The sequence below is a fragment of the Furipterus horrens genome, unplaced genomic scaffold (genome assembly GCF_987537825.1).
Source record: "Furipterus horrens unplaced genomic scaffold, mFurHor1.1.pri manual_scaffold_9, whole genome shotgun sequence".
Classification (NCBI taxonomy): Eukaryota; Metazoa; Chordata; class Mammalia; order Chiroptera; family Furipteridae; genus Furipterus; species Furipterus horrens.
Genome location: NW_028327179.1, coordinates 50255228 through 50268059, shown reverse-complemented (window position 1 = coordinate 50268059; position 12832 = coordinate 50255228). Strand labels below are relative to the sequence as shown.

Sequence of the window (12832 nt, the reverse complement as noted above, 5' to 3'; positions counted from 1 at the left end):
TAATTTGGGCCACAAACTCTTAAGAACCAGATTGTGGTTTCAATCTTTGTTGAAAGAATTCCCCTGCCAACACTATCCTATACCAATATTGAGACAAATAGGATTTTTTTTTCTTGTTCACCTTTACATTGAGAATCTAGCTCTTGAGGATTGGTCAATATTTATGCATGACTTTCCTATCACAGTGCTTCACAAATGGCCTGTATGCAATCTATCCTAGACAGATACTTTTGTAAAATACAACCAAAATTAGTGACTATAAAGTTATTATAAATATTTCTAAACACTCTCGATTTCTGCTCAGAACTATGGACTGGCAACTGATAATTGGTAGACAGGATCTGCAAACCCCACTTAGAGTAGCACTATCCTATCATTCTTCTCATCTTGGGCAGGCCCTAAGCTTTATCACCTATTTCCACATCCCACATGGCCATTAAAATAGAAATTCAAGGTCTATTGAAATGGGCAGATGTCACAGAGTCCTGGATGGGTTGGGCACTCACTGGGCATATCTCTGTATTTTTGTGCTCACTTCATTTTGACCTCTAGAGTTATGACTTTATATCTCATAAATTTGGCAATGCATTAAAAGAGATTCTCCCATGATCCATCGCTCGCTCTCCTAACTGAAATGTATGCTTATGTTCACCAATATGTTTTACCATATTTTCATGGTCACCCTAAACTGAAAGTATCCAGGATTTTCATTAACAATAAATAAATTATAATCACCCCATATATTATATGATAATAAGAATGAACAAACTATTGCTAATGCAATAACATTGATGATTTTTACAAACATAATGTTGAGTTAAAGAAGCCAGAAATAAAATAATATATAATATATTGTATAATTTCATTCAGATAAAATTTAAAAACAAGCAAGATTAACCATCCTGAAGACGTTTATTTCCCTCCTTAAAACCCCTCCTATGCCTTGGGAGAAATGATGGCTCATAGGGATCACAGGCATTTCTGCATCATGTTCTCTAGATGCTGTTCAAATTGGGTGTTCGTTTGTGAAATGCATTGAGGTTGACATTTATGATGTGGTCACCTTTTTGTGCATGTTTATACTTCAATAAAAGTTTACTTAATAAAAAAATACTTTTGAAAAGCTTGTGCAAGAGCAACAGTCAGCAAGCTGCAAAAGCCTGAAAGTCATCTTTTACATTTCGGTCTTTCCTTAGTCCTTGTCCAGTAAATGATCTGTTCTATTACCTAGTCCTGTAGTTCTGTCTCTTAAATATTCTCAGTTTCCATCTCCTCTCCAGACCACCATCTCTCACCTGAGCTACTTGTACCACATCCTAATCCTTTTCCTGCATCTACTTTCACTTCTCTCCTATCCGCTGTAATCAAGATGTGACTCGTACAAATGTGGCTGGTGTATGTCCCTTCTTAAAATACCTTCCATGCCTCACCATTGCTTTCAGTAAAAAGACCAAAATCCTTTCTATGGCTGGCAGGGCCCTGTCCAGTCTGTCCCCTGCCAATGCTAGGAACTCATCAGGTCCAGTCTCCCTGGTTGTCTTTATGTCATCAGCACTGACATTCATTTAGGCCTCGAATCTGACACTTCCTTTCCTATGTAGGCTCCTTCTTACATGCAGGTGCTTTGCTTGATTTTTTCCCCTCCTTTCCTCAGAACTTTTTCCCAAACTAAGTACTCATAGATCTTAACCTCTTTCTCAGTTAAGCCTCTACTGCTCTCTTTTTTTTCCTTGTCATCCTTTATTTTTCTTTAGAGCATGCATCACTTTGATAACTCCATCATTGCCTGTAGTAATTGATGGTGGTATCTGTCTCTCTCACTGAAATGTAAGCTTATGCAACAGGAGATGTATCTATTTTGTTCACTACCATTTTCCCAGTTCTTAACACAGTTTTAATAGTTGTTCAATTAATATTTGCCAAGTAAGTTAATGAATGAATGTATTTTGCTATACTGTAATAGAAACTGTGCTGGAGGCAATTACATTAAAATATTATGCTGAATATCTATTTAAACCCTGCAGAGAACTTATTAGAATTTTGTTCTCAAAACCTTTGGACATTCCTAGATATTATATTCCTTAATTAGTTTCTTTAAATCATGATACTCCCTGACCCAATATCCCCATCATATTGATGTGATCTGCCCTTCCTGCTTCTCTGGCCTCATCTCATACAGCTTGTCCCTTCTTATGCTGCCCTTCCTGAGCATTGAATATCCCAAGCATGGTCCTGCTTTAGGGCCATCATGCTAGCTGTATGCTCTGGCAGGGCTGCTGTTCCCCCACATGGTCATGTGGTGGTCTCTTTCTTGTTCAAGGAGTTTCAGCTTCAATTTCACTCTTCCAGAGAAGTTTTCCCAAAATCTTTGGTCTAAAGGAAACTCCCTGCCCTAGACACTCTACCACATCATCTTATTTTATTTCTTTATAACACTTACCAGTGGCAGAAATTATTTTGTTTATTGTAATGTTTACTGTTCTATCTCCAGCACTATAGATTGTAAAGCCCATGAGGGCAGGCAATGTACTAGCTTTACTCACTGCTGTGTCCAATGCATCTAGCAATTTGGCACATAAAAGGTGTTTAATAAATATTGATTACATATAGAATAATGCTGTCCAATAAAACACTTTGCAATGATGGAAATAATCTATGTGTTAACAAGATTTATCTAGAGAAAAAGAACTAGCATAATTTATTTATTTATTTATTATAGGAATTGGCTCACATGGTTATAGAGGCCAAGAGGTCTTATGACCTGCCATCTGCAAGATGGACAAATTGGAAAGCCAGTGATGCAATACAGTTTCACTTGAGGGCCTGATAGTATAAGTCCTGATCTGAGTCCAAAATCTTGAGAATCAAGGGTGCAGATGTCTGAGGGCAAGAGAAGATAAATGTCTCAGCTCATAGAGAGTGAATTCACCTTTTCTCAGCTTAAAAGAAAAATTATTGATTATGCTATTACAATTGTTCCAATTTTCCCATTGCTCCCCTTTGGCCAGTACCTCCATTCCCTCCAGCAATCCCCTCCCTTAGTTCATGTCCATGGGTCATGCATATAAATTCTTTGGCTACTCCATTTCCTATACTGCTCTTGCCATCCCCTTGTCTATTTTGTACGTACCAATTTGTACTTTTTACTCATGTATCTTTTCCCCCATCCTCCTCCTCCCTCCTCGGAACTGATAACTCTCCAAATGATCTCCATATCTATGATTCTGTTCTTGTTCTGCTTGTTTGCTTAGTTTGTTTTCTAGATTCAGTTATTGATAGTTGCGAATTTGTGCCATTTTAATGTTCCTAGTTTTGATCTTCTTCTTTTTTCTTAAATGTATCCCTTTAACATTTCATATAATAATGGCTTGGTGATAATGATCTCCTTTAGTTTTACCTTGTCTGGGAAGCACTAACTCTAACCCTTCCTCAACTTTTTTGTTCTATTTCGGCTCTCAATGAATTGGATGATGCCCACCAACATTGGAGGGAGCCATCTTATAGTCAGTTCACCAACTGAAATGCTTATCTCTTCCATAAAAATCCTAACAGACACACTCAGAAATGTTTTACCAGCTATTTCGGCATCCCTTAGGTCAGTCAAGTTGACACATAAAATTAACTTACAGTCTATAAATGCTCTGAACAATATTTATCAAATACTTCAAATGTGCCTAGTGTGACTAAGAAACTTAATTTTAAATACTATTTAATTTCAATTCGTAGATTAGGGGCCTACCATAATGGACACTGCATGCAGCTCTAAAGAACTTAACTTAGAAAGGCGGATTGCTGGTCAGGAAAGATCTCTCAAAGGTAAAAACATGTACAGAATAGAGACTTGGAAGATGAGTTCATAGAATCCAAGTGAAGAGTGAGGCGGGGGAAGGGAAGACTGAGGGTGTGCATTTAGGGCATAAGAAATCAGAAGGACATTCCAGAGAGAGAAAACAGCATTTGCAAGTCATTGAAAACAGCGAAGTTTAAAAAACAGGTTTTTAGTGTTGAGGAATTGGGTTCTTTTTCAGAAATTTTATGATAAAAATGGCTTTTTATGACCTGGGGTTTATCTCATCCCAGTATTTTAATTTGAGATGCATTAATGTGTTCTGGCAGGAGGTGCATTTCAGAGCCAATCTTCAATTGTCCCACCTTTCCCAGTAAAGTTTCATTCCCTAAAGACTTAGCTGTTTTTTTTTTTAACCTAAGAGCCTCAATATTTTTCAGATTGTACCATGTTTTATATGTTTACTAACTGCTATATAAGGGTTTTCTCTTATTTGGCCTTTCATTGTCATTTTGAAGCTTAAAGAATTTACTGGTTTCAGTTTGTTCACCCTATTTATATTTACATTTATATAATTTATGATGTAAAAGTAAAACAGAAAGTATATAAAATTAAAAAAGAGTAGAAATTCACTTTCCCATACATATCAAAACGTTTGGTTCAAAAAATCAATGAAAGGCAGATAACGTGTGAGCTCTTGCAACTTTTAAATGTAATTCAATTATCTTTTTTTTTTTTTCCTGTTTCATTTAGATTCATCATCTCCCAATGTTTTGAAAGTTACAGGTCTGATCTTTATAGTCCGATATTATATATATTTAATTTCCATTGTGTTATGATTATTCAAATTTAATACTGGGAGGTAATTTCTGACCCACAAGAAAGGCTTTATAGTCTAAGGATGCTTACGTGTAATTTTTTTGGTACACTAATTACCACTGCAAAGTTTTTAATTATGAAGAAATCTGACCCTGACATCATCTCTTTTTTTTTTAAGATTTTTTAAAAATTTACTGTTTTTTCTTGGAAAAGCACTTCTCTAGTTTTCCATTTAGTTTGAAGGTTTGTAGATTTTTGTGGATCGAATATTCATTTTTTTATGGAATAGATAAGACCTGATGTCTCAAAAGTCCATGTTCTTTTTTTCATTAGACCATGTGTATGTTTAATTTTTGTTATTGTTGTTAGAGAGATAATCTTGAAGATATTTATTATGGTTCTCTAAATAGAAGTAATATTTAAGGTTGAGCACACGAGCTGGGAAACTGAAAGTTCTGGATGCCACTGTATTGTGTGAGTTTAAGTAAACTGCTCTTGTAAGATGATGCTATTCCTAATGTTCAAGGTAATTCTATATGCATCTTATGTATTTTCCTGATTTATTTTTAAGATTATTGAAAAGTATTAATAATAACTAATTGAACTGGATTCAACCAAGAAAGTCTCAGAGATTTGACATAGTCCAGTCTAAAGGACTACTAAGTGGACTGTACATCTATCCTCTTCTTAAGTAACTCAACATCACTAGGGCATTATTTAAACAGCCTCTGTGCCTGTTAATGAACAACCATGGGGCTATAGTTAGAGATTGAAGCCTGAGTAGTTAAAGAGTATAAAAGTCACCTGAGTGAACAAAGTAATGTGAAAAAGTTAAGAAAGCACAAAAAAGGGAAAGATTGAAGAATACATTTGGTCACATAAAGTGAGTGTTAAGAAAGCAATGGTGAGTGATGCACAAGAGAGTACTTGTTACAGAGTGGAAAGAGGGAGACCTCCTGGGAACTGGGGACCTTCTGTGCTTGTTATGTCCTGGACCAAGTGTTACTGCTTCATTAAAGGCAATTTTAGCAGCGATCTGGGATCAAGCACAACCAGATTTGATTCCCAGGCTTTTCTTCTTACTGAGTGCCCATGACAAATTACTCAATTTTTATAAATTTCAACTTTCTCTCATAAAAAATTTAGGATAATTATACCTACTTCACAGGCTAATATAAGGACTAAATGAGGTAATCTGACATTAGAGAAAGAATAGTTCCTTCCCATCCTTCTAACAGCAACAACATGCATTCCTTACAGGTATTAAATGCTGGGACTCAAATCAGACTGTTCAAATCATAGCTCTCTCACTTCTGTGACCTGGGACAAGTTACTTGACCTCTCTGTGCTTCAGTTTCATTATATGTAAAGTGAGGATATCAATAGTATAGGACTATTATGAAGATTAAGAATATACATAAAATACTTAGGGCAGTACTTAGTACATAGCAAACTTTTTAAAAGTGTGAGCTGAAAACATTCAGTAGTAGAGGGAGGTAGAAAAAAAGTAAAGGGGGGATAGATAAATGGTGGCTGAAAGACTTGGGTAGCGAATGCATGATGCAAATACAGATGATGTTTTATAAAGTTGTACACTTGAAACTTGTACAATTTTATTAACCAATGTCACACCAATAAATTAAATAAAAATATAAAATAAAAAAAAACGTGCAATAGTTCTGGATTTTTTCTAGATGTGATTCATTGTGTCTTAGGAGTCACATAACTGGACAGGAAGACGTGGTAACAGTCTTGACAGCCGTGGGCAAGTTTCTTGTAATTCTGTTTGGAGCAACAATGCCTGCCCAGAACAGGTGGTGGTGGTAGTTTCCTTTCTGACCAGGGTTATAGATAGTTGCAGTGCAGTTCTGGGTGACACTTTGGAGCCAGCAGCCAGGCGGTCTTGCATCTAGCCTTTCTTACTGACGTTGGGCAAATTAACATTTCTGACTTTTTCCTCACTTAAGAAATGGGGATAACTTTTGCTTCTCTGGGTTGTTTGAGGATTAAATAAGGTAATTTACCTACAGCTCAGGTAGCTTGAACCCATCACAGAGCTGCAATGGTAGTGATTCGTCGTCGGCAGCCGTCCGTCTCGAGAGAGGATGGTGTAGCTTCTTAAGAGTCTATCTGCACCACCGAGAATGGTTGTGCAGTCCGACTCGGGAGTGACACGGTATCTGTCTCCTCCCGTGTTGAATCGACATCTTGCGATGACGCTGGAGTGTCCTCTCCAGTGAAGCTGAAGCTACAGAGCCTGGGCAGGGTGATATGGAGGGTCTGCTGTTGCCCATGCAGCAGACCCCCCCTCTCTTCGCAGCTGAAGGGTCCAAGGGAAAGACGGAGTCAATACAGCTTGGCTTCAGGTGCGCCGCAGGAGTTGCCGGTGTTGACTACAACGTCAAACCGCCTTAGGGACTCCGGCTCCGGATTTTCTGTCGGGGTTTACTCCCTTAGCCTTTCCCCTGAAGAGGTATGCCGCAAGGCAGCGGAGGTTTTTTGGAATCAGAGTTTTCCTTCTCTGATGTGCCCTGACTGGAAGATCGAACCAGCGACACTTAGCTCGCAGGCCGACGCTCAATCCACTGAGCCAAACCAGCCAGGGTTAATGGTAGTGATTATATATATAATTATATATATATCATGCCAGCTGAGCCCTCCGGGATTTTGAAGGCAGCTAGAAGTGGGCCTTTTCCACCTGCCTGAACTCAGGCTGTGTAAGAGAAGAAAAACAATGCTTTTGTAACTAAGTGACTACAAAGGTCTTCCTCCTAGACCCTACCTTTCACTCCCCACAGCCCCACCCCCGCCACCTACGAATGTAGGTAAAGACATCATCCCTTCCAATTTTATAACCTATTCATTTCTCTATGTGCGGGTTCATCTGGGCTTGGTGGCAAGCAGAGGGTAGGTGGGGAGAGGTATTAAATCCTGGCAACCTCACTCTCCGTCTCCGAATGCCGCAGGGCTCCTGCCAGCCGTCCTCGGTTAAAAACGTGCTTTTTATTTCACTTCCCCGCAGTCTCCCGTGCAGTAGCTCATTACCACCCGATTCAATCACCGCTGCCAGCCTCTCCCTAGAACATTTTCCCCTTCCCCCATTTCAGGGACACTGGTCGTAGCTGACATTTAAAGGAAATAAAACACTGATTTAAAAAATTACAACCTTCTCACCTGAAGAACCGCGCAGCAATGAATAACAGAACAGTGTAGTTAAGGGCGCCTGTCGGAGCTCAGCTCCGCCGGCCCTTCCTGCCACACAATCCCCCATATCCGAGCAGCACAAATCACCATTTCCAGGCGCCACTCGAGGCTGTCAATTCCACTTTTACTTAATTTCATATTAAATCCGGCTACAGATAAGGCTCTGTTGCTGCAGTGAGGACCTGGGCGGGGGCGGCGGACAGCTGAAGGGACTGGAGGTCCGAATAGGAAGGAAGAGTAGGGGCCCCTCGCGGTTCGGGGCCGCAGGAGATCACCAGAACAAGTACGGGCCGCCCCGGCTCCGAGGTGGGCGAGCCCCGAGGGGCGCGCGGAGCAGCCGGCGCAGACAAAGAAGCAGGCGCCAGCTCCCGTCCCCACTGTCTCTCTCCTTTCCCCGCTCCTCCTCTTAGGAAAAAGAGGGAATCTGAGGGCCAAAGGAAATGGTTCCCTCCTTTTGCTCCTCCACACAGGCAGGAGGGCCTCTCTCCGAGGGGTTTACGTCCCTCACTGTGGACTCCCGGACCCTGTGACCCCTGACAGTGCCCTCCGACCCCGCCAGTTCGCGCCCCTCAGCGGCCCTTATGGCCGCGACCCGAGCTTAGGCGCCGCGGCTCCGGGAGGCTGTGCTCCGCACCGAGCGAGGTGCGGGTGAGAGAATTCGAGAGGGCAGGGGCGGGCTAGAGCGCGGAGGGGAGAGGCGGTGCTCAGGGGCGGAGGAGAGGCCGGGACACGTGTGGCGGCGGCGTGGAGAGTGGGGGTGCAGAGGGGGAACTCGGCGCCAGGGGCTTTAAGAAGGTGTGGAAGGGGGGCGGGCGCTTTCCCAGGACTGGCGGAGGGGCGTCGCGCACTGGCAGCGGCGGCTGCGACTCGCAGCGGCTTGGGCAACGCGCTGTCAGCTCCCGCAGCCGCGGTCCCTCTCTCGCGCGACCCAAAGAAACTTTGCAAGCCGCGGTCACCCGCCGAAGTTCCCTGCAGGGCTCGGCTCCCGAGGCCGCCCTGCGCCCGTCCGCCGCCTCTCGCCTTGCACCCGAGTGGCTTCTCCGTCCCGGCGTCTCCAAAACTGAATGAGCGAGCGGCGCTCGGAGAGCGCGGCGGCATGGAGCGCAGTTGCTGGGCCGCGCGGACTTTCCTCCTGGCGCTGTTGCTGGGGTCGACGCTGAGGGTGCGCGCGGCGGTGGGTTATTACCCCCGCTTCTCGCCCTTCTTTTTCTTGTGCACCCACCACGGGGAGCTGGAAGGGGATGGGGAGCAAGGCGAGGTGCTCATTTCCCTGCACATTTCGGGCAACCCCACCTACTACGTACCGGGACAAGAATATCATGGTAGGTATCGCGTCCTCTCCGCGCTCGCCGGGTACTCCCGGGGGCGCAGCGTTTTCTTCTTTTCCTTTTTCCAAGGGGCCATTTAAACAAGAACCATCCCATCCCTCAACATTGCGCCATTTGGAGAGACAGAACAAAGTTAGTGAGAATCGAGTCGCGAGTTGGAATTTATTAACTACCCTTTACACAAACCTCACTCCGTCCACGCATCTATCTCAACGTAATGAGCTGGTACTTGTAAGATGTGCCTGAGAATTCTTGGGGGTCGGATCTTTCCCCCTCCTCCTTGCAGCTGACACTTTGAATCAACCCGCGCATCTTGTTTCCTTAACCCCAGCACTTGGAGTCCAGACCTTTGTCTTGCTCCCGGTTACCCCCTGAAGGGCCCCCAGGTGACGTTGGGGCTGGCACCAGGCTTTTTGGATGGGCTGGCGACAGATTGACGCGCCCCGGGCCTCAGCCGCCCGGCGCGGTCGCCAGCCCGCTGCAAAGTTCCCGCTGCTCTCCAGCCAGGGGTCCCTCTTATTTTATTCAGTGTCCAACAGCACTCCTGAATAGTAGCGGCTGCTCCCGAGTCTCTATTCTTTTAAAAGTGTTTAAATGTCAGTAATTGATGCTTCTCCCTATTCCTCTGTTACTTTTAACGTGCTGTTTAGGTTTAGAATAATCTGTGTGATGTTTATTAATGACTGTCTTTTATTTGCACAGCTTTAATTCCCAGGTAGGGGTTGGAAGGCCCTTATAATTTAAAGGTACCTTTAAAAAAAGAGGATCATTGGAGTCCTTCATCAAAATTAAATATTATTGAATAAGTAAGATTTAGCTCCAAGAAATACAGGTTTATGAGGTGCATGTATTTTTAATATTTTAAACTAGTAAGTCTGGTTTGTGGGAAAATAGAAGGGTATTGTCTGTCTTCTGTGTTTCTGCTGGAACTTCTGAATATTTCACTTCCATGGAGCTTTTAAGCCATGATACGCACTATTTAATAAGAATTTCAAGGCAAAAATACTATACCTAACTAAATAGAAACTATTGTCTCATAATCTCATATTATAGTTTCGATCTCTTGTAGGCTAACAGTTAGTTACATAGCAGGAGATAATCCATGGAGCAGCTGGCATTTCAGATAACCACACATATAAAAATGATAAGAATCCTTAAGTTTTCATTAAAAAAACCTTTATAACTATGTTAAAATGTTTAGCCTAAGTAAGTCCTTTCTAGACATTTAAATTAGTGCTTTTACAACTTTCTAGTGGCATGGTGGCCGCCTTGTCTGTAAAGCAGCTTAATTTGGTGGAATTTTAGAAATGGAAAATTAATTTTCTGTAACTAGTCCCTCTTTAATAAAAGGGCTTACCACATTCTCTTCCCAAGAACAATCTGGTGTTTTTCTGGGGTCATGGGAATCTTTAAGTGGAAAGACCAGCCAATACGGTAACCCAGACCTAACCCAAATACTGATTGAGCTAGTGGGTGTAACCCTTAGCAATGGTGCTTGCCTGTTAGTAGCTCCAAGTGAGAGTGGTAGGTAAGTGAGCCAAGGCTGGGCTAAAAGGTATGATTGTCAGGTTGTGATGGAAGGCCATGTGATAATACAAAGCTTTATTTTGTTTTCCCTGTTTTTCACATTTCTTGTAAGCTGCCAGCATAGAACACTTAAAAATATCAAAATATGATACAGTATTTGCTTTTGCAATAAATTTCACAACACATGTAAGTCACCCTAAGACTGACCATAATCACATCCCTAAATCTGAAAAGGAATGAAAGATACAGATACAGAGTACTTCAAGTTGGATATTGGGGGGGGAAGTCTCGATTTATACTTCTTTTCTGCTACCAGAAAAGGTGGCGATATTTTATTATGTAAGTTTAAGAAAATAAAATTGTTATAAGGTTTGAGAATAGTTAATGTTATATTTACAGTTTCTATTTTACAATATTTAGATTTTGAAACTTGCTGTAGGTACAGACCTTCAGTAAGAGTTTTTCCTTATAAAATGTTCTACAGGTAGAAGAAATTTTTAAAAATGAAATGATGCTTTGATGTGTCTCTTTTTCTCTTAGATATTTAAAAATTAATTATATAGTATCTTTAAAGAATTGGACCACTGATAACTGCTGAAAATGTAACCTAATATATTTTTTGTTGTCGACTCTTTTTATCCAAAAGAACAAAATAGGAAGTCATTTGGCCCCAGAATTTTAAAGCTAAGAAATCTGTAAAATATAAGCTTGGAATTTTATTTCTAACCTTCTGAATTTTTAAAACGTAGCTATATGTCAGAAAAAAAAATCCATCTTGTCTATGATTTACATTGAACTCAGTATTTGGAGGAATGAAGTTTGGGTGCAGCTGATGATTGTCTCTTTTTTAACCAAAATAATGCATTGAGATAGAGGTGGTATGTATAATACAACAGCAACTAACATAGAACATTACTGTAAGTGAGACTGTGCCAGCTGCCCTCTGAGATTTGTGCTGTGTGACAGCTAGGAATGTGAAAAGGAGAGGCAAATGTCAGTCTTGTATAAGAGTGGTTCAAAATTATGGCTCTGTGTATGTGTTGTTTTTATTAGAGATTTATATTGAAAAACATTGAAATAAACAAAAACCAAAAATATAATACTAAAGAATTTGAAGCTTTTGTGCGTAACAGAATTGTTACATATTTCCAAATTTAAGTAGTAGATCCACCTATTTGCAGTTTTGGCAACTCTGCAAACAGTGCACGGTTACTTGTGCTAGTTCTCATCTCTTAATTACAGGGTGTCGTTAGGTACCCCTGTTGTCATCTTACATCTTTTAAACTCTGTTGTCTATGACTCTCTTGAGGTAGCATTGTAAGTCGCAACAAACTATGCTGTCTTTACATTAATCCACCACACCATCACAATGCAAGAGCTCTGCAAAAAGAAGTCTCATATACATCCTGTTGAATTAAAAAGAAAGGTCTCAGGGTCAGAATTTTTTCCCCCACAAACTTCAAAATATTGTTATTTGCCACATCATGGTTTCCAAGCCCAAACCTGCATTTTTTCTTTTTTTTGTAGAAAGTTGCAAATGATGGAATAATAAATGGAAATATAGATGGTCCAGTCAGGTAGCCATTTCTCTTTCCCAGTGATGCCTGGTAATTCACTGCTTCTTCTCCTAGGCATTCAGGGCTGTATTGAGAAACAAGCAAATGTTGAGTTGATGTCTGCACCTTTCCTTTCCCATGATAATCCCTCTTTCTCACCACCTCCCACCTCAGGTATCTATCTGAGGGGGGTTGCAATCCCCTTCTCCATTCAATTTATAGTGAATATGCCAATATTTGTCAATATTCAATTCTCCCACAGTCTCAGTTACAACTGTGGAGAGAGATTTTTTCCTTTTTATTTAAAAGAATTTTGGCTTCATTTTGGGATGGAAATACTAGGTACCACTGAAATCATGTTAGTAAGGATCCATCTACTCACAAGATTGGTTTTACTCAGTGACGATCAGAAGTAGAGGCCGGATGTTAGAAACAAAATCTATGAAAGTGAAGCATAGGTATATGAGCCTACCCAAAGTGGTTGAGCTTTGGTGAGACAATTTATCTGAATTTTTTTAAACTCAATTTTTTAATTGCAGTAATGTTGGCTAATAACATTGTGTAAATTTCAGGTGACTAGACTCTTTGTTATGGTAGCATAAGGTGGGGAA

General features: G+C 41.0%; 1 protein-coding gene across 3 annotated transcripts in view; it reads left to right on the top strand.

Annotated features, from left to right (window-relative positions):
• Nucleotides 1-8906: 8906 nt before the first annotated feature.
• Nucleotides 8907-12832, top strand: part of RELN (reelin) — a 650203-nt gene continuing 646277 nt past the window's right edge. For all 3 annotated transcript variants that reach the window (XM_090287313.1, XM_090287314.1, XM_090287312.1), the window contains exon 1: nucleotides 8907-9132. In XM_090287313.1, coding sequence (XP_090143439.1) covers nucleotides 8907-9132 — 226 coding nt within the window. The remainder of the gene's footprint in view (nucleotides 9133-12832) is intronic.